The 22746-nt window shown below is 40.1% G+C and overlaps 1 protein-coding gene across 3 annotated transcripts in view; it reads left to right on the plus strand.

The window, feature by feature from the left end:
- The window catches only part of FAM161A (FAM161 centrosomal protein A), a gene marked incomplete at its 5' end in the record, with an annotated part of 30631 nt that extends 12294 nt beyond the window's left edge, over positions 1–18337 (plus strand). The window contains 6 exons of one of the 3 annotated variants that reach the window (XM_079721465.1): positions 4069–4307; positions 6559–7725; positions 8069–8236; positions 10098–10197; positions 17446–17600; positions 18063–18337. In XM_079721465.1, the coding sequence (XP_079577591.1) occupies positions 4069–4307; positions 6559–7725; positions 8069–8236; positions 10098–10197; positions 17446–17600; positions 18063–18198 (1965 nt within the window). In that variant the 3' untranslated portion in view covers positions 18199–18337. Of the gene's footprint in view, positions 1–4068; positions 4308–6558; positions 7726–8068; positions 8237–10097; positions 10198–17265; positions 17320–17445; positions 17601–18062 lie in introns of all 3 variants that reach the window. The other 2 variants (XM_079721466.1, XM_079721467.1) reach the window with 2 other exon arrangements.
- Between the last annotated feature and the right edge of the window lie 4409 nt (positions 18338–22746).

The following is a 22746-nucleotide window of genomic DNA, read 5'->3' on the forward strand; positions in this document are numbered from 1 at the left end:
ATTTGTTTCTAGGTATTTTTTTATTTCCTCTTTGATTTCTTCAGTGATCACTTCGTTATTAAGTAATGTATTGTTTAGCCTCCATGTGTTTGTATTTTTTATAGCTCTTTTCCTGTAATTGATATCTAGTCTCATAGCATTGTGGTCGGAAAAGATACTTGATACAATTTCAATTTTCTTAAATTTACCAAGGCTTGATTTGTGACCCAAGATATGATCTATCCTGGAGAATGTTCCATGAGCACTTGAGAAAAATGTGTATTCTGTTGTTTTTGGATGGAATGTCCTATAAATATCAATTAAGTCCATCTTGTTTAATGTATCATTTAAAGCTTGTGTTTCCTTATTTATTTTCATTTTGGATGATCTGTCCATTGGTGAAAGTGGGGTGTTAAAGTCCCCTACTATGATTGTGTTACTGTCGATTTCTCCTTTTATGGCTGTTAGTGTTTGCCTTATGTATTGAGGTGCTCCTCTGTTGGGTGCATAAATATTTACAATTGTTATATCTTCTTCTTAGATCGATCCCTTGATCATTATGTAGTGTCCTTCTTTGTCTCTTCTAGTAGTCTTTATTTTAAAGTCTATTTTGTCTGATATGAGAATTGCTACTCCAGCTTTCTTTTGGTTTCCATTTGCATGGAATATCTTTTTCCATCCCCTTACTTTCAGTCTGTATGTGTCTCTAGGTCTGAAGTGGGTCTCTTGTAGACAGCATATATATGGGTCTTGTTTTTGTATCCATTCAGCCAATCTGTGTCTTTTGGTGGGAGCGTTTAGTCCATTTACATTTAAGGTAATTATCGATATGTATGTTCCTATTCCCATTTTCTTAATTGTTTTGGGTTTGTTATTGTAGGTCTTTTCCTTCTGTTGTGTTTCTTGCCTAGAGAAGTTCCTTTAGCATTTGTTGTAAAGCTGGTTTGGTGGTGCTGAACTCTCTCAGCTTTTGCTTGTCTGTAAAGGTTTTAATTTCTCCATCAAATCTGAATGAGATCCTTGCTGGGTAATCTTGGTTGTAGGTTTTTCTCCTTCATCACTTTAAATACATCCTGCCACTCCCTTCTGCCTCGCAGAGTTTCTGCTGAAAGATCAGCTGTTAACCTTATGGGGATTCCCTTGTGTGTTATTTGTTGTTTTTCTCTTGCTGCTTTTAATATTTTTTCTTTGTATTTAATTTTTGACAGTTTGGTTAATATGTGTCTTGGCGTGTTTATCCTGTATGGGAGTCTCTGTGCTTCCTGGACTTGATTAACTATTTCCTTTCCCATATTAGGGAAATTTTCAACTATAATCTCTTCAAATATTTTCTCAGTCCCTTTCTTTTTCTCTTTTTCTTCTGGGACCCCTATAATTCGAATGTTGGTGCGTTTAATGTTGTCCCAGAGGTCTCTGAGACTGTCCTCAATTATTTTCATTCTTTTTTCTTTATTCTGCTCTGCAGTAGTTAGTTCCACTATTTTATCTTCCAGGTCACTTCTCCGTTCTTCTGCCTCAGTTATTCTGCTATTGATCCCTTCTAGAGAATTTTTAATTTCATTTATTGTGTTGTTCATCACTGTTGGTTTGCTCTTTAGTTCTTCTGGGTCCTTGTTAAACATTTCTTGTAAGTATTCTATTTCCAAGATTTTGGATCATCTTTACTATCATTATTCTGAATTCTTTTTCAGGTAGACTGCCTATTTCCTCTTCATTTGTTAGGTCTGGTGGGTTTTTGCCTTGCTCCTTCATCTGCTGTGTATTTTTCTGTCTTCTCATTTTACTTAACTTACTGTGTTTGGTGTCTCCTTTTCGCAGGCTGCAGATTCGTAATTCCTGTTGTTTTTGGTGTCTGTCCCCAGTGGCTAAGGTTGGTTCAGTGGGTTGTGTAGGCTTCCTGGTGGAGGGGACTAGTGCCTGTGTTCTGGTGGATGAGGCTGGATCTTGTCTTTCTGGTGGGCAGGTCCACGTCTGGTGGTGTGTTTTGGGGTGTCTGTGGCCTTATTATGATTTTAGGCAGCCTCTCTGCTAATGGATGGTGTTGTGTTCCTGTCTTGCTAGTTGTTTGGCATAGCGTGTCCAGCACTGTAGCTTGCTGGTCGTTGAGTGAAGCTGGGTGCTGGTGTTGAGATGGAGATCTCTGGAAGATTTTCGCCGTTTGGTATTATGTGGAGCTGGGAGGTCTCTTGTGGACCAGTGTCCTGAAGTTGGCTCTCCCACCTCAGAGGCACAGCCCTGATGCCTGGCTGGAGCACCAAGAGCCTTTCATCCACATGGCTCAGAATAAATGGAAGAAAAAATAGAAAGAAAGAAAGAAGATAAAATAAAATAAAGTAAAATAAAATAAAGTTATTAAAATAAAAAATAATTATTAAGAAAAAAAATTTTTAAGTAATTTTTAAAAACCCACAAAAAACGGACAGACAGAACCCTAGGACAAATGGTAAAAGTAAAGCTATAAAGACAAAATCACACACAGAAGCATACACATACACGCTCACAAAAAGAGAAAAAGGTTAAAAAATGTATATATCTTTGCTCCCAAAGTCCACCTCCTCAATTTGGGATGATTCATTGTCTATTCAGGTATTCCACAGATGCAGGGTACATCAAGTTGATTGTGGAGATTTAATCCGCTGCTCCTGAGGCTGCTGGGAGAAATTTCCCTTTCTCTTCTTTGTTCGCACAGCTCCCGGGGTTCAGCTTTGGATTTGGACCCGCCTCTGCGTGAAGGTCGCCTGAGGGCGTCTGTTCTTTGCTCAGACAGGACGGGGTTAAAGGAGCAGCTGCTTCGGGAGCTGGCTCACTCAGGTGTGGGGGAGGGAGGGGTACGGAAGCGGGGCAAGCCTGCGGCGGCAGAGGCCGGCATGACGTTGCACCAGCCTGAGGCGCGCCGTGCGTTCTCCCGGGGAAGTTGTCCCTGGATCATGGGACCCTGGCAGTGGCGGGCTGCACAGGTTCCCGGGAGGGGAGGCGTGGATAGTGACCTGTGCTTGCACATAGGCTTCTTGGTGGCTGCAGCACCAGCCTTAGCGTCTCATGCCCGTCTCTGGGGTCCACGCTCAGAGCGTGGCTTGCGGCCGTCTCTGGAGCTCCTTTAAGCAGCGCTCTTAATCCCCTCTCCTCGCGAACCAGGAAACAAAGAGGCAAGAAAAAGTCTCTTGCCTCTTCGCCAGCTCCAGACTTTTTCCCGGACTCCCTCCGGGCTAGCTGTGGCACACTAGCCCCCTTCAGGCTGTGTTTACACAGCCAACCCCAGTCCTCTCCCTGGGATCCGACCTCCGACGCCCGAGCCTCAGTTCCCAACCCCCGCCCTTCCCGGCGGGTGAGCAGACAAGCCTCTCGGGCTGGGGAGTGCTGGTCGGCACCGGTCCTCTGTGCGGGAATCTCTCCGCTTTGCCCTCCGCACCCCTGTTGCTGTGTTCTCCTCCGTGTCTCTGAAGCTTTCCCCCTCCGCCACCCGCAGTCTCCTCCCACGAAGGAGCTTCCTAGTGTGTGGACACCTTTCCTACTTCACAGCTCCCTCCCCGAGGTGCAGGTCCCATCCCTATTCTTTTGTCTCTGTTTTTTCTTTTTTCTTTTGCTCTACCCAGGTACGTGGGGAGTTTCTTGCCTTTTGGGAGGTCTGAGGTCTTCTGCCAGCATTCAGTAGGTGTTCTGTAGGAGCTGTTCCACATGTAGATGTATTTCTGATTTATTTGTGGAGAGGAAGGTGATCTCCGCGTCTTACTCTTCCGCCATCTTGAAGCTCCTCCAGAAGGAGGCTCTTTATAAAGGGTGGTTTGGCTTGATCCTACTGTAGTGTATGGGTTAGTACATGACCTGGGAATCTAACCATCCTTTATAAAATGGACTTAATAACATTTATTTTATGGCAACTTGGTCTCTCGCTCTTGTTCTTAATAAAATGTCATTAGGAGAAAATGTGCATAGCCCATAAGTAACTTATAATCTGTTATATGTACATAGTCCACAAGTAACATATAATCTATGTAAGTGGGCTTTTTAAAAAGCAGCATTGGGAACCATGTCAACTTAATTTGCCTTTCAATTCCAGCCATCATATAACAGGTTTTTTCCTCCTACCAGGCTGATTTTAATGCCAACATTTCTGGGGTAAATGAACAAAAACGTATAAGCTGTGAGGATTTTGTGGACCTTTCTGATATTTACCACTCTAATGAAGAGTACTTTAGGAAACTAGAAGAGCTGAAGGCAGCCCACATGGAAACTATGGCAAAGTTAGAGAAAATGTACCAGAATAAATTAAATTTAAAGGAAGTTCAGCCAGCGATCACCATGGAAGAAGCTGCTAGTGTCTCTTCCAGGTAAGTTTGTACCTAATGTTATTTGTGGACTGTAAAGTAAAATGTATACTTAAAGGTGCAGAACAAAATTATTTCAGAATATTTTCTCTCAAATATCCCTTTGTGCTTTTAATGATATACAGAGGTGAGATTTTATTTAGATTGTTTGATGGCTTATCAACCTATTAGGTAGCTTCTTGCCTTGTGGGTCATTTGATGGCCCTTTGTTCTTTTCTCTCTGACCCACCATTCTTAGACATGTATCAGAATATTTAGTCTGGGCCATTTTCAAATGATGAATATTAAAATTTAACTTTAAAAGCCCTTTTTTAAATAATATGTGGATTAATATGAGCTCAGTAAAGATATAGTACAGAAGGTTCAGAGCTAAGACATAGATCTGATTTAAGTTTTCAAAATAGTCATTTTTGCCATAAACTTGCTTCTTTTGAAACTTGAGTTGGTCAGCTCTGATTGTGCATCTCCTGTGTGCCAGACCTTGTCTGGGCACCGAGGAGTCAAAATCAAGATGCCCTCAAGGAGGTCAAAGACTAGCTGAGATCCAAACACACGACATGGTGTAACAGAGTGTCATGGAGACAGAGGAAGAGCAGTTGATCATGTCAAGGTGTCAGTGGAGGGATACAGGCACATTGATTGTCGTATCTGAGTTCAGTCTTGAAGGAGAAATAGCTGAAGCAGATGTAGGAAGCAAGGAGTGGCCTTCTAGGCAGCAGGAAGCATGTGTGCCAAGGCATGGTGCCGTGAGAAATCACCGTGTGTTGTGTGGAACTTCCCATGATTGGATCTTTTTTTTTTTTTCCTTGTGCTGGGTCTCCATTTTGGCACACAGGTTCTTCTTCGTGGCAGGTGTGTGGGCTTCTCTAAGTATGGCACGAGGGCTCCAGAGCTTGAGAGCTCAGTAGTTGTGGTGCACGGGTTCCCTAGTTGCAGTGCGTAGGCTTAGTTGCCCCAAGGCATGTGGGGTCTTAGTTCCCCCACCAGGGATCAAACTCGCGTCCCCCTGTATTGGAAGGCAGATTCTTAACCACTGGACCACCAGGGAAGTCCCCTGTGATTGGATTTTTTTTTTTTTTTTTTTTTTTTGGCTGTGTTGGGTCTTCGCTGCTGCGCATGGGCTTTCTCTAGTTGCAGTGAGTGGGGGCTACTCTTCGTTGTGGTGCGCAGGCTTCTCATTGCGGTGGCTTCTCTTGTTTCGGAGCACAGTCTCTAGGTGTGCAGGCTTCAGTAGTTGTGGCTTGCGGGCTCTAGAGCGCAGGCTCAGTAGTTGTGGCGCACAGGCTTAGTTGCTCCGTGGCATGTGGGATCTTCCCAGACCAGGGCTCAAACCCATGTCTCCTGCATTGGCAGGTGGATTCTTAACCACTGTGCCACCAGGGAAGCCCCCTGTGATTGGATCTCACTTAAGAATGGTGACGGGATAGGGAGAGGCAAGAGGTGAAACTGGAAAGGAAGGCAGGGGCTAGTCTTGAAGGGCTTTAAGATCTAGGCTTTTCTTTTTTCAATTAAAAAAAATTGGGGGGGCTGCATTGGGTCTTCGTTGCTGTGCACAGGCTTTCTCTAGTTGCAGCGAGCAGGGGCTAGTCTTCGTTGCAGTGCACGGGCTTCTCATTGCAGTGGCTTCTCTTGTTGTGGAGCACGGGCTCTAGGGCGTGTGGACTTCAGTAGCTGTGGAACGTGGGCTCAGTAGTTGTGACTCGTGGGCTCTAGAGCGCAGGCTCAGTAGTTGCGGCACATGGGCTTCAGTAGTTGTGGCACATGGGCTTCAGTAGTTGTCGCGCACGGGCTTAGTTGCTCCGTGGCATATGGGATCTTCCCAGACCAGGGCTCGAACCCATGTCCCCTGCATTGGCAGGCGGATTCTTAACCACTGCGCCAACAGGGAAGTCCCTATAATCTAGACTTTGTAACAATGACAAATCACGGGAAAGTTTCAGGAAGGAGAGTGATGTGATCAGATGTATGTTTTAAGATGGTGACTCTGGAAAACGAGTGGAGAATTCAAGATTAGACCCAAGGAGCCTCTGCTGTCTTAGGTTCCTGCCCTGTAAAATGAGGGAGTAAAACTAGATCATTTATTGGCATCTACCAGGCTCTGTTCTAAAACAAATTTATGATTTTCACAAGCCTTATCCAGCCCCTATTTTCTAACTGATTTTGCCTTGATCTTAGAAATTATGTAGGTCTTAATTTTTATATTTGGTCACATGCAGCTGAAAGAGTAACCTAATTATTCTTCTCATTTACTTAGGTCTGTATCAGAAAAGAGCTCCCATCATCCTGTTTCATTAATGACATCAGTTTCAGAGCCTGATTTAGGTCAGTCTTCCTCCTTGATTGTGTCTTCCTCTGAAGATGAGTTGCCCAACGTAGAAAAAGAGTATTCTGAGAAAAACAGAATGATGACCTATGCTAAGGAGCTCATCAACAACATGTGGACAAACTTCTCTGTTGAAGATTATATCCAGTTTGAAGATACTGACTTGCCAGCACTCGAAAAAAAAAAAAAGAAGCCAAAAGAATGGGTGCCAAAGATTACAGTACCTGAGCCTTTTCAAATGATGATTAGAGAGCAGAAGAAAAAAGAAGAGAACATGAAATCTAAATCAGATATTGAAATGGCACGCAAACTGCTCAAGAAACAAGAAGAAGAATCAGAGTGTAAGAAAAAATTCCGAGCCAACCCAGTTCCTGCGTTCGTCTTTCTCCCCCTTTATCATGATATAGTCAAGCAAAATGAAGAACGGAGGAGGTCTATGAAGGAGAAAAACAAAGAAGCTCTTTTGGCCTCGCAAAAGCCGTTTAAGTTTATTGCAAGGGGGGAACAGAAGCAAATTAGGGAAAAGCAGCTGAAAGACTGTTTTAAGTCTAAAAAGAAAACAAACCAATTTAAAGCCAGACCAATACCTCGATCTACTTATGGTTCAACTATCAATGACAAGTTAACAGAAGAAGAGCTCTATAGAAACATTAGGATGCAGCAGAGAACCCAAGACTTTTTACAGAATTCATCCCCTCTTCCTTGTAGTCCAGCTCGCAGAAGTTATGCTACAAGGAAGCCCAAGTGTCCTGAACAGGCTGAAAAGTCCAAGTGTAAACACAAGGTTAGGTGCCAGACTGCTGATTCTGAAGACCTTCCTGAGAGATATCAGAAACATCACTCAGAACAGAAGTGTCCAAAACCCCTGACAGTCTGTGAACCATCTGACCTTCATGCAGCCTCACATGCATCCACTGAAAGAGAGAAAATCTTGGCAGATATTGAAGCAGATGAAGAAAATTTAAAAGAAACACGTTGGCCTTATCTGTCTCCAAGGCGCAGGTCACCAGTAAGAAGTAGAAATACAAAACCTGTGCCTTGTAGCTGCAACCCTCCCATGCCCACGGTGTCCTCCAGGGGAAGAGAACAAGCCACAAGGTAAATAACTGATACAGCACTGATTGACTCATGGTTGCTCCATTGATTTTGTATTGGGGAATTTGAAAATATGACGTTATTTTATCTGGTAACATATTTTACTATATAATATAGAACATTTTGCCAGAGGGTGTTCTTCTAAGAAATGAATGTGTTTTCCATTTTATGAATCTTTGGGGATAGAAAAGTTTACAGTCACCCTATTGATTTTCTAATTACAACTCAGATCCTTCTCAGAAGGTTGCCCCTTTTTTTCAACCGTTGAATTATCCTGTCTTAAGTCTTTGCTAAACAACATTCTCATTGGCTTAAAGTGAATTAAGCCTTAGTTTGTTGCCCTCAGGAGATCACTTGAGGAAAAGAAAATGTTGGAAGAAGAGAGAAATCGGATCCTAACTAAGCAGAAGCAAAGAATGAAAGAATTGCAGAAACTCTTGACAACCCGTGCTAAGGCTTATGACTCACATCAGAGTTTAGCTCAAATGTCTAAATCCAGAGTAAAATCTCTCAGGTATCATGAGAGAATCCTGACCCTCCAGATCATTGGTTTTCAAACTTTTTTTTTAATCAGTGGACCCCTAATATATGAACAAATTAAGAATAGTATCAGTATTCCAGTTTCTGGATTCAAGTTACTATCAGTTACTTATAGTTAACTTACACACACGCACGCACACACACACACTCTCTCTCTCTCTCTCTCTCTCTCTCTCTCTCTCTCTCTCTCTCTCATACTCACTCACTTCGTGGTGAGAACAAACATGTATACTGACTCCAGGACCATGACGCCATGTTGATGAACAGAAAAACATATTGTGGCCATGGTTCACAGTTGTAATCTTACATCAGCATCTAAACTTTTTCTTTATATTATTTTTTATTGCACAGTGCAATATTGAGAAAAATCTTGATTCACACAGATAAAGCTCTTTTTAACAGCTTGCCGTGTAATCTTAGAATATTCTTCAATAAACAGATATGTCAGAGAGCTTTGTTCTAAGGTCTGCATGAAATCTGATAGCACAAATTAACACATTGATGTTAACATCAGTTATGTGGTGTGTCAGTTAACACGTGTGTTAAGGTTTAGTAGTATGTATTACATGCTGCAATTCTGCAGTACAAAGTTTGAAAATCAGTGTTCCAGAGGAACATTTTTATGTTGCGACATAAAAATGTTCATGTTTAAGTAGTAAAATATCTCCCTCAAAGCTGGGTAAGTAATATGATTTATTAATTTTTAATCTGATTTATAAATACCCCCAAATCTATATTTGCTTTTAATTATGAGTGCTCCTTTTTAAATGTATATTATGTATAATAATTATTATATTCCTTTGTAACAGATGTTATGTATACATTCCTTATAATGTGTATCAATGTAATTCATTGATAGAAGGAGCTTTATTTGATGAACTTGAGCAAAATATTCGTTAGAAATATACTGGTCATCCTTAGAAAGTAAATGGGATTTTCCATAATGCTAAATTGTGTATAGTTAGGCATAATCATCATTTTATGGTATAATTATTTTTTCTAATCCATGAAGTCTTATGATCTTGGTAGAATTAATGTATTTTACATAGAGGAAGTAGCATAATTTAATTTATTATAGGATCTAGTTCAAATAGTAAGTATACTTACTGTGAGTTTATGTATTTTGGTTCCTGTTCCTCTCTATGTGGTATTCCCATACTCCCCATTTCTCCCCTGCCCTGCTCCCATTTAACTGTGCCATCAACCTATAGGAGATATCATTAGGGGAAAAAAGAAGAGCAAGGTCTTGTTTTCAGAAGAAATTCCTTAAAGAGAAGATACCAAATTTGGACCAAACTTTTTTGGTTTATAAATACTTATAAATGAGATAAGAGGGCATTCATTTATCTCCTCAGGCCAGTTTAAAGCCACTGAATCCATTATGCTTTGAAGATTTCAGGAACCTCAAGGTACCCAGACTGTTGCTGGGATGTAAAATGTGTGCTCTCAGAACCTAGAATTTTTATCCTGCATTCCATAAAAATTTACCAGTCTAGGGCTTCCCTGGTGGCGCAGTGGTTGAGAGTCCGCCTGCCGATGCAGGGGACACAAGTTCGTGCCCCGGTCCGGGAAGATCCCACATGCCGCGGAGCGGCTGGGCCCGTGAGCCATGGCCGCTGAGCCTGCGCGTCCGGAGCCTGTGCTCCTCAACGGGAGAGGCCACAACAGTGAGAGGCCCGCGTACCGCAAAAAAAAAAAAAAAATTTACCAGTCTAGAAAAGAAATTGTGATAAACTGTGCTCATGACTTAATTTCTGATTTGTCATCTACGCTAAATGTTATATGTGCAAATTCTTATTTCTTTTAAAAATTCCATTCCTTTTATTTGATTTTAGAAAGAGTGAAAAAGAAAGGATGAGAGAATACCGACAAGAACTAGAAGAAAGAGAAGAAAAATTAAAAAACAGGCCACTGCTATTTGAAAGAGTTGCTCAGGTTGTGTTTGTTGGAATTTGATAGCTATTGTCATCTTTTTTTCTTTTTTTTTTTTAACATCTCTATCTCCTAATTTTTATAGTCCATTTTTCTTATGTGTTATATAATTTACTGAGACAGTATTATTTCTGTGACAGCTTCATCACATCAGTCAAGTAAGTAGTTTTGCTTAAATCTGAGCATTGAATCTTGATGAGGCTTGTAAGCTTGATAAAGAACATGCTGCTAATCCAATCATTTTCAAAATAATAGTTTCACAACCTGTTTTTAATGGCTAGTCTTTTTTCAGTACCAACTTGGCCAAATATTAAGGTGAGTTTTGGAAGTCTTTGAAAAATTAAAAAATGAAACAAAATGGCTAATTGAATCAGATTTATTTCTGACAGTTTTTTTTTCAGTTTTCTTGGGATAAAATTGACATATAGCAGGTATAAGTTTAAGGTATACAGCATAATGACATACGTATATTAGGAAATGATTACTACAGTATGTTTAGTTAACATCTATCACCTCGTATTGTTACCAAAAATATTTTTTTTCCTTGTGATGAGAACTTTTAGGTCCTACTCTCTTAGCAACTTTCAAATATGCCACACAGCAGTGTTAGCTGCAGTCACCATGCTGTACGTCACACCCCCAGTACTTATTTATCTTATAACTGGAAGTTTGTACCTTTTGACACCTTCATCCAATTCCTCCAGTAGCCACAAATCTGATCTCCTTTTCTATGAGTTGTGTGTGTGTGTATTTAGATTCCACACATAAATCAGATCATATAGTATTTGTCCTTCTCTGTCTGACTTACTTCCCTTAGCATAATGCCCTCTAGGTCCATCTGTATTGTCACAAATGGCAGGATTTCCTTTTTTTTATGGCCGAATAATATTCCATTGTGTATATATATATACCACATTTTCTTTATCCATTCACCTTTTGGTGGCCATTTGGGTTGTTGCCACATCTTAACTATTGTCTATAATGCTGCAGTGAATCTACATAGTGATTTCATTTTCTTTAGATAACTACCTGGGAGTGGAATTGCTGGATTGTGTAGTAGTTCTATTTTTAAGTTTTTGAGGAACCTCTATACTGTTTTCCATAATGGTTGCACCAATTTACTTTCCCACGAACAGCACACAAGTGTTCCCTTTTCTCTACATCCTGACCAGCATTTGTTATGTCTTGTGTTTTTGAGACTAGCCATTGTAACAGGTATGAGGTGATATCTCATTGTGGTTTTGATTTCATTTCCCTAATGATTAGTGATGTTGAGCACCTTTTCATGTGCCTGTTGGTCATTTGAATATCCTCTTTGGAAAAATGTCTATTCAGACCTCTTGCCCATTTTAAAATTTGATTATTTATTTTTTGCTAATGACTTGTATGAGTTCTTTATATATTTTGGGTAGTAACCCCTTATCAGGTAGATGATTTACAGATATTTTCTTCCATTCAGTAGGTTGCCTTTTCATTTTGTTGATCAGTTTTTTTAAGTGAGTCTATAATTTTTAGTCTTCTCTACAATTACCAAAAGGACTTCCTTTTTTTAAAAATTGAAGTATAGTTGACTTACAATATGGTATTAGTTTCTGGTATATAGCAAAGTGATTCAGTTATATAGGTATATATGTGTGTATATGTATATTCTTTTTCAGATTCTTTTTCATTATAGGTTATGACAAGATATTGAATATAGTTCCCTGTGCTATACAGTAGGACCTTGTGGTTTATCTGTTTTATATAAAGTAGTGTGTATCAGTTAATCCCACCTCCTAATTTATCCCTCCTCTCCCAATTTGGTAACCATAAGTTTGTTTTCTGTCTATGAGAAGCACTTCCTTTTTATCAGAAAAAATACTTTGATCCTATGGACAATGAATTCTGATTTTACTAGATTTATACTCAGTTTTACAGTCTTTCCCTTAAGAGAGATTTGTCAATTTCAGATGATCTTCCCCTTTGTGTCCATAAGGGAGGGGCTACTATGGGCAACATGGTTTAACAATGGACAAAATCACTGAAGGTTACAGGTGCTGTGTTGTGAATTTCAAGCTGTTACATTTGGAGCTTCCTGCCAGCAAGTGTCTGGGACAGATGAGTGTCCTTATAGGGCTGCCCGTGTCAGTGACTCACTGAAGACAGAGGACATGTGTTATGGGTAAATCTACATATTACAGCCTCTCAAAGTTATGGGAACCCTTTACTGACTGATTCGGATATAATTTTATGTAATGCTTTTCTTTTTTTTTTTTCTTTTTTTTTTTGCGGTACGCGGGCCTCTCACTGTTGTGGCCTCTCCCGTTGCGGAGCACAGGCTCCGGACGCGCAGGCTCAGCGGCCACGGCTCACGGGCCCAGCCGCTCCGCGGCATGTGGGATCTTCCCGGACCGGGGCACGAACCCGTGTCCCCTGCATCGGCAGGCGGACTCTCAACCACTGCGCCACCAGGGAAGCCCTGCTTTTCATTTTAAGGGATTTTTTTTTTTCATATCTCAGTTTCAACTTTAGGGGAAAAAAATTATCTTAAGCTGGGCTTCCCTAGTGGCGCAGTGGTTAAGAGTCCGTCTGCCGATGCAGAGGACACGGGTTCATGCCCCGGTCCGGGAGGATCCCACATGCCGCGGAGCGGCTGGGCCCGTGAGCCATGGCCGCTGAGCCTGTGCGTCCGGAGCCTGTGCTCCGCAACGGGAGGCCACAACAGTGAGAGGCCCGCATACCAAAAAAAAAAAAAAAAATTATCTTAAGCTGTTCTGTGTTACTCAGCATAAAGTGATTGACTTTCGCCTCAAAGTAGTTATCTCCAGCTCCCAACTGCAGGTTTTATGTCCACTTGTCTGGATGTATCTACCCAGGTTTCCCACAGGCGTCTTACATTCATCTTGCCCCAAACTAGATCTTCCTCTTTGAGTTCATGTTTTTGTTGGGCCACAATTTAGATAACTGGGAACCTCTTTTTCTCTCCATTCAGTTGTCACTGAGACACGTGACAAGTTCCTTTCTAAATAACTTTTGCATCTACCTTTCTCCATTTCTAATGTGAAATGCTAGGTGAAACCTTTGTTATTTCCTATCTGAGTTATAATTGTTTGACTGGTTTTCCTGCCTTGCATTCTGTCTTCGCTTTGCCATTCCCATTCCCTTGCCACCACGTTCACCCTGAGTACGAAGTTAATAACCCCGATAACAGTGGCAATCATCCATTTCACTGATGCCATTCATTCTCATTTTCATTGAATGGTATCAAGGGATCTTGACATTGACTTCTCCAAACAATGCTGCAAGGTGGGTATTCCTGTATTGCAGAGGAAGAAACTGAAGTTGAAAGAAAGTAAGTAACTCATAAGGTTTATAGTTAGTAAATAATAGAACTAGGATTGGAACCCAAGTCAGTCTGCTTCCAAACACTTAACATTAAGCTGTCCTACTTTCTCCTGGAAGAAAGTCCACGAGTCTTAGCATGGTGTACAGAATCCTCTATTATCTGATCCCTGTTGACCTCTTTAGTTCATCGACCACTGCCCACCCCCAGTCCCCACTCTGTACACTCTTTACTTTCAGACCATACCAGACTACTAGTTTCAAACTTGAAATCTTTATTTATGCTGTTTCTCAGCACCCTTAGAGCTTCTTCCTATCTTTCTTCTTACTCTTTCAAGGCTTAGTGTAAAATTGCTTCTTGCATTGTTTCCCCAGATTGGGTTGTGTGCCATTTCCTCTATGTTCTTTTTTTCTTTTTTTTTCTTTTGCGGTACGCGGGCCTCTCACTGTTGTGGCCTCTCCCGTTGCGGAGCACAGGCTCCGGATGCACAGGCTCAGCGGCCATGGCTCACGGGCCTAGCCGCTCTGCAGCATGTGGGATCTTCCCGGACCGGGGCACGAACCCGTGTCCCCTGCATCGGCAGGTGGACTCTCAACCACTGCGCAACCAGGGAAGCCCTCTTTTTTTTTTTTAAGTAAGTATTTTAGTCTTTTTATTTATTTATTTTTGGCTGCGTTGGGTCTTTGTTGCTGTGCGCAGGCTTTCTCTAGTTGTGGCGAGCAGGGGCTGCTCTTTGTTGTGGTGCACAGGCTTCTTATTGTGGTGGCTTCTCTTGTTGCAGAGCATGGGCTCTAGGCACGCGGGCTTCAGTAGTTGTGGCTCACGGGCTCTAGGCGCGCGGGCTTAGTAGTTGTGGCGCACGCACTTGGTGGATCCGCGGCATGTGGGATCTTCCTGGACCAGGGATTGAACTCGTGTCCCCTGCATTGCCAGGCAGATTCTTAACCACTGTGCCACCAGGGAAGTCCTCCTCTGTGTTCTTTTATTACCCTTTTGTGCATCTCTGTCTTTGCTCCTGCATGTTGTGTAGAAATTATCTGTTCAATGCTCTCTTCTCTTTCAGCTAGTTACTTTTAAAGGTGTTGGTCAAATCTTTGTATTCCTAGCACTTAGCACCTAAGACAATGTATGGCACAAAGGGGATGTTAAGAAACATTTGTTGAACCCAAACTGAACTGTTTCTTCCTGGGATTAGTCCAGGCTGAGAGCACTACCCTGACAATACTAGTGATGAGTCTCAGTATTAACAAGCAGTTTTACCATGCTGTGAATTCCCACTCTTTCTAAGCACCAGAGAAAATGTGGTAAAATAAGTGATGTGTGTGAAATTAAACCCATAAAGAAATGTTAAATATTGAAAACATAGGATAGTTTCATAGCTGATATTTCTTCCACCATCCTTGGCCCACACATATGCTGTTCTCTCTCCCCATATACCTTCTACCTCCCGTGAGGGCTTGTCACAAAATAAGTATTCAGTTATTATTAAATAAAGGAAAGAATTACTATAAACTAAACTTAGGCTCATAAAAATTAAGTATTTTTTCCCCTTTAAACTAGGGCAGTGATTGTAGACAGACTTTCATCATTACTTATTATTTTGGTTTCCTCAAGAAACAAAGTTAATTTGGTTTTTTTGCAGTCTTAGATAGAAAAACAAAATAACCATACAGTTATTTTAACTACTTTTATTTCATAGTCTTTACAATTCTTTTGCATTGTGAAATTCAAGGGGGAAATGTTTGTTTCAATTAGGAACAATTACACACTCTTCACCTTGATATAAAATATTAAAAGGTCATAAATTCTATATACAGGGTGACTGACAGTGACTCACCATTGTTTTGGTTTTGTTAACATAAATTAGAACTTCTTTTTTTCTTGCAGTGACTATTGCTGCTAATTAACAGCTATTATTTAATAAATTCACTCACAACTTTATGCATTACCCATTTATAAGTGTTAATTGTGGTCTTACTGCTGTTGAGTTATCCCCTAGCAGAGTAAGCCTGTGATCCAGGACAGAACAAACCATGTTTTCCTGTTTCTTGAAAATCACAGGATTTATTAACTGAATAGATGTTAAATTGGATTTTAAGCCAAATTCAGATGAAGGCTTACAAGCACTAACATGGATTAGTATCGTTTAAATCTTTTATATTTCATTTGCTTAAAATTAGAATATATTTTTCTTAACACATTGGGTTACATTTGGGGTTTCTTTATTCTGCTTTACAGTCTTTGGGGCATAGTTCTCATCTCACTTTGCTGTGCCTTTCAGTTCCCCAAGTCTTGTCTGTTGGTGTTCATAGCCTCTGGTTGCATTTTTACTTACTTTTCTAAAAATTATTATTATTCACAGTGGGTGCATTTTAGCAGCAGTTTGAGTGCTTCTTTTTTCAGTTTTCTAGCATGTCAGGAAATGCACTGGTGATAGTCTTATCCATTGTAATCAGTCTTTGCCATTTTGGTTTCTCCCATGGAACACTAGACTCCATGGTCCTTCCTTATGCCGGAATCCCTGGGTTAGGAAAATATCTGACACTGATTTGCTGAAGTCAGGCTTCAGGCTACCTTCAAACTCCAGGATAACCACTACCACTTAGAAAGCAGCATGGTGGAGTGGAGAAGACTCAGGAAAGGATTAAGAGACTTGGTTTTCCCTCTCACTATATCCTGTGACCTTAAGCAAACCGCTTAACCTCAGCAAGAGTGGAGGGAGTATCTTACTTATTTGTTAAATTTGGGGTGAGACTGGGTGCTCTTCCACACCCTTTCCAGGATGGGATGCCAGTGGTACATTGGGGCTGGGCCATTCCTCGGGACTTTCCTTTAGTTTGAGGTCCAGATGACGATTTTTGGCCCTATACTAGTTCATGTCCACTCATAGGAGATAAAATTGGACTAAAGCCAAGGCACTAATGAGAACCCCAGTCATCTTATGTCTCTGTAAATCCTGTGGTCTCAGGAACTATGACAACTGACTTGCTTTAGGTTTGAGAGTGTCATCACAACTCCCACAGGTCCCAAAGCCAGGAAGTAACATTCTGGAGAGTTGAACCCAGTTCTAAATTCATGTTTTTCTTGCTGTATCCCTTGCTTCCTCTACAGAATTAAGGTAACAACATTGATGATTTTATCATCTTCGGTGGATTAGAGATATGGCTTGTAAAGAGTAAAATTTACAGTAGGCACATAAAGAACTCTCTGACAACTATCCCAGGAACTTATTTTCTTACTGATTTTTTTCAGATATCCTTGAACAGTCATGAAACAGTATACAGTAAAGAATAATTATAGATCAAAACTCATGTGGCCACTACCTAGGTTAAAAGCATTAGAGCATTGCCAGTACCCCAGAAACCCTGTGTGCCCCTCCCAGATCAAAACCCTCTCACCTAGAGGTAGCCACCCTTCTAACTTTTGAGATAAGCATTTCCTTGTTTTTCTTTACAGTTTTACCACTGATGTACCTATCCCTAAACAGCATAGTTTAGTTTTGCCTGTTTTTGGACTTTATGTAAATGAATCATACTACATGTACTCTTCTGTGGTATGCTGCTTGTGAGATCCGTCCATGTTGTGGCATATAGCTAGAGTTCATTTTCATTGCTTTATTTTAGTCTGTTGTATGAATATGTCACAATTTATTTATCCATCCTACTGCTGATAGATATTTAGGTTGTTTCCAGTTTTGGGTTGTTACAAACAGTACTATTCTGAACATTTTGTTATGTCTCCTTGGGCAGATATGTAGGAGTTTCTCTGGGCATATACCTAGGAGTGGAATTGCTGGTCAGAGGGTATGCATATTTTTCAACCAACTGTGATTATTGAATTTAATTTTCACTGGAGCTTTTAGCCCATACATTTGTAATGGAAACTTAAAGTCTTTTGTTCTTATCTAAAAAGGTTTGTCTTTCCTATAGAAAAATGCAAGAATGGCAGCACAAAAGCATTATTCTAACACCTTAAAAGCACTAGGAATATCTGATGAGTTTGTTTCAAAGAAAGGCCAAAGTGGAAAAATATTTGAGTACTTCAGCAATCAAGAGATGAAAAGTTTCACTGAAGATAAAGAAAGGTAACATATATAAGATGTCTGAATGGTTTACCTTTGAAAAAATTCTTACTTGCAGGAAAGCTAAAATTCTGTTCTATAATATTTTAAAAGGTCTTTTACCTAATGGAATACATGTGAACTATTGTAAAACATACTGACATTTTAACATGTTTGACACTTCAAAATATTATACGGTGATGAAGTATTTTGTTTTTAAAGTAAAATAATTTAAATTTCTGACATAAATAATGAAAATAATAGCATGCTTTCAAATGAAGTTTGAGTCAATCAAGTTTTAAAATAAATTACTTCTCAGAAGAATATCTACTTTCCCAGTTGGTACTTTTATAGACTTCTCTTGATAAATCGGAGCTTATACACTTGAGGAAGTCTAACTGCAGGATGGCGTACATTACAGAGGGTTTGTTTACCTTTAAACCAAATCATTTTTCCTTTGAAAGATTGATAAATTTCTTCCTCTAGCTTTAATGAAGAAAAAATAGAAGAAAGAGAGAATGGGGAAGAAAATTATCTTACTGATACCAACAGCCAAGATTCTTGCAAGGAAACAGGTAAAGCTGATGAAGAGAGTGGAGAAGAGAATTGTGTTGAAGAATAAAACTGAATCAGTCGGCAGGGTCTCCTCTCTGTTCCCCTGATGTTGTTGGCAGCATTGGGTATCAGAAGCCGCGCTTGTGGTGTTAAGGACATCCATGGGAACCCGTCTGATAACGTGCAGGTCTCTTTTTGCTCCGGACGCGCAGGCTCAGCGGCCATGGCTCACGGGCCCAGCCGCTCCGCGGCATGTGGGACCTTCCCGGACCGGGGCACGAACCTGTGTCCCCTGCATCGGCAGATGGACTCTCAACCACTGCGTCACCAGGGAAGCCCCGTGCAGGTCTCTTGAGCAAAGTCCTCGTGTAGCCTGAAAAGGCCGAATCCAGCTGATGGGTCATTTGGTCAGTTAGAGTCAGGCTTTGCCTATTCAGTTTTTAAAATCACTACATATGGTCTGTTTGCAACTTTGATCTTACTTCTATTTTTAAAAAGTGTTTGAGAATCACAGCTGTCACAAACTGATTAGGTATAAAAATATACATAATTTTATCATTTTGGGTGGAAAAAATTGCTTAGCATTGAGAGCAGAGGGGAGTATTGGCCTTTGGTTTGAAAAAAAAGTTATGGAAAGCATGAATCAATAAATATTTTTTAATTATACTACTTGCTCCTTCTTTTTCTCTGTAGTACATCTCACAAAATGAATCCTCAAACTTATTTTACTAGGTATTTTAAATTTCTTATCTGAGCCATTTTTAAAAAGTAATAAAACAGGAAAAAATAGATAATTTGCACATTTACATTCATTTATGCACTGAGAGTTACTGGGTTTTTTTTTTTTTTTGAAAAATCCAAGTCTATTGTTTCATATGCCCTTAGGGAGCTGCCGTTAAGCTAAATAACGGAGGATGTCAGAATATAGAGGCCAACGAATAAAAGTCAAGAGTTTTCAAATGTAAAAAGAAAAAAGAAAAAGAAGAAAAGTTGTTATTTGGGTAAGTTTAACATCAAATTGAGTGTGGATAAATATATACCGGAAGGCTTCTAAAAGTTTGATGGGACTAGACTGCTAAAGAAACTCCAAGCCTGGTCTGCAACCCTTAAAGCAACACCAGACCTGCTGCACCAGTCAGAAGCCAGTTGTGAAAGGTATGCAGAACCCAGGGAGGGCACATGCTTCAAAGTCCATTTTATTATTTATTTATTTAGGCCACGCTGTGTAGCATGCAGGACCTTAGTTCCCCGACCAGGGATTGAACTCATGCCCCCTGCATTGGGAGGGTAGAATCCTAACCATTGGACCACCAGGGAAGTCCCAAAGCCCATTTTAAAATGGAGAAAAATTAATCTCCAACTGGCAATTACAAGGCCAAAGAGAGAGTTACTGTTAAATTAGCCACACCATCATCACTTTTTCTCTTTTATACCTACTTTTATTCCAATTTATTTTTGATACATAAATTATTTTAAAAGTTTTTTGTTTGTTTGTTTGTTTGTTTTTTTGTTCGGTACGCAGGCCTCTCACTGTTGTGGCCTCTCCCGTTGCAGAGCACAGGCTCCGGACGCGCAGGCTCAGCAGCCATGGCTCACGGGCCCAGCTGCTCTGCGGCATGTGGGATCTTCCCGGACCGGGGCATGAACCCGTGTCCCCTGCATCAGCAGGCGGACTCTCAACCACTGCGCAACCAGGGAAGCCCTAAAAGTTTTTATACTAGTTTTTTTAACCCTGTGTATTAAGATAGGTGGAAATAATTATAGCATCTGAGTTTTAACCTTAATTGGAATTAAATATCACCCCGTTTTATATATGATGAAATTGTGTATAATAACTTGTTCAAGGCAAGTCTCCAGAGTACTTCAGATTTGACCCTTTAATACGGGACCCAGTTGTGCTCAACTTTTTACACATTATTGCAGACACACTTGTCTTTCTGTGCATGATGTTAATTTGATTATATGAATCCATCATTTTGCTCTTTGAGCAAATTTTTGTTTTAAAAATTCAAACCAGTCATAAAGATGTGATTGGGTAAGACTTCTCTTTTCCTAAAAACAATAAACCTCCTTTAAAAAAAGATGAACTAATAAATAATAAAGGTGTATATAAGAGCAGTGTTTTCCAACTGGCAATTTATGCCTTAAATTAAAAAATGAGGTGATTTTTCTCAATTAAGAGCAAATGTTCACTCATAAACTCCTTTCCTAAGTTTGTGTTAAACTGTTTGTCACTATCATTAGATTGTAAACTCCTTGAGAGTTGGCACAACTTAAAAATTCATCTTTCTATTCCTTAATATTTTGCACAGGATTGTACATACAGTAGGTATTTAATAAAGACTTGGATGAGTAAGTAGATGAATATGGTTTTTAATTTTACTTATAATTACTTCAAAATGAGTACACATGGATTAAAAACATTTCCCTTCCAATTTATTGAGAACCTGTGAAACACAATCCACAAATTGTAACGTTCAAAATGTAACTTGCTTCCTAAGGATTTACTCCCCATTCTGTTTCTTCTCAGTTTCATGGGCAGTGTGTGGGACTTGCTTCAGGACTAATCTTCAGTTTTCTTTAAAAATGAGAATAGTACCCATCTTGGGTGTCTGTAGGAAGGACTGGTGTAATCGTATATGGAAAGGCTCTTTGTAAACTAGGGTATTCAAGTGATAGTGTCAGAGGACAGGATATTACTCAAGAAACTTAACTTTAAACATTCTTTTATTTAAGTGAGATATGAAATTATTTAAGTATTTTTTGTTAGAAATAATATTTGAACTACTTATTTACTAATATTACTACTAATTTATTATTTTTAAAATTATAGTCAATTTACAATATTATATTCATTTCAGGTATACAATGTAATGATTCAATATTTTTATAGATTATACTCCATTTAAAGTTATTACAAAATAATGGCTATATTTCCCTGTGCTATACAGTATATCCTTGTTGCTTATTTTATTTATTTATTTATTTATTTATTTATTTATTTATTTATTTATTTATTTTTGGCTGCGTTGGGTCTTCATTGCTGCACGCGGGCTTTCTCTAGTTGCAGCGAGCGGGGGTCACTCTTCCTTGCGGTGCGCAGGCTTTTTATTGTGGTGGCTTCTCTTGTTGCGGAGCACAGGCTCTAGGCACGTGGGCTTCCGTAGTTGTGACGTGCGGGCTCAGTAGTTGTGGCTCGTGGGCTCTAGAGCGCAGGCTCAGTAGTTGTGGTGCACGGGCTTAGTTGCTTTGCGGCATGTGGGATCTTCCGGGACCAGTGCTCTAACCCATGTCCCCTGCATTGGCAGGCGGATTCTTAACCACTGCACCACCAGGGAGGTCCCTCCAATTCTTTTTTATTTCTCACATTTTCCTCATTTTAGGACATTATTTGTTGTATTTATTCACTCTAGTCTTCATTTTTGAGATGACTTTTTCATCTTCCCTGGGTTTTTTACTCCTCTTTTAAAATCTTTTTTCAAATCACTTTCAGAATTTTTCACATTGTAATTTACATTTCCCCTTACAGTTTTTATCATTTTCTTTTAGCTAATCTGAAGTATTATGATAGCTATAGTTTTCTTTCCTTTTGTGGGTACGTTTTTCTGATATGGTTTCATTGTCCAAACAGATATTATTATTCTCTGGTTCTCCTATTTAAAAAACAAAATGAAACAAACAAACAAAAAAAACACTTTGAATGAGATTCAATCGTGATCCTTTTTCTTTGCTCATATTTTAAGTGGAATGAGTTGTACTGTACTCCTACAAGGGAGAAGCAGCCTAGGACAGATTTTCTAGATTCTGTCAAGAACTGTGCAGGGTCTAGGATTTTACCATATTTATAAGTTAACAAGTTAGCATGCCGCAGTTTCATGGATGTTGACAGAAGACATGAGACTCCTATATCAAAGACAAAGGACTTTGTTACTAATGGTAAAAGCAGTAGTTGAAGTGTCAGCATGCTCTTCATTTGTGCTGGCTCCCTCTGTCCCCCAAGTTCCTTGGGGGAGATGCAGAGGGACCCCCATGAGTGCCTTCACACCCAGTGGGCTATGTTATAGGAGGGAAACACTGAGCTTGGGGGAGTCCCCAGTTTCATAGTATTTGGGAACAAGACTGTAATTTGGGGTGGAGGTGGGGAAGACATTACTTCACCCCTCAAGGTTGCTTGCTGCAAACAAAACCCTGAGAAAATGGCCCAGGTAAAGAGTGGTCAGTACATTGCCTTCTGGCCTACCTAGCAAGAATGTGCATGTACTCTCAGGGCCTGGGTCAGATGGCCTCCCCCAACAGCTTTCAACTCTGTTGTTTGTATGATGTGATATTTTAAAAATATGGGCTTGAACTTTCTGAGATTTTCTATGCTGCTCACCCACCACCCTTTTTCTGGATCTCCTGTTTTCTTTGCGTCTGCTATTCCTGCTCATAGAAGTTTCTCCTCAATGTGGGACTTTTTTTTGTTAATATTTATTTTATTTATTTATTTTTATTTTTTGGCTGTGTCGGGTGTTAGTTGTGGTACGTGGGATCTTCATTGCAGCACGCAGGATCTTTCATTGCAGCGTGCAGGCTTCTCTCTAGTTGTGGTGTGTGGGTTTTCTCTCTCTAGTTG

The sequence above is a fragment of the Hyperoodon ampullatus genome (assembly GCF_949752795.1).
Source record: "Hyperoodon ampullatus genome assembly, chromosome: 15".
NCBI lineage: Eukaryota > Metazoa > Chordata > Mammalia > Artiodactyla > Ziphiidae > Hyperoodon > Hyperoodon ampullatus.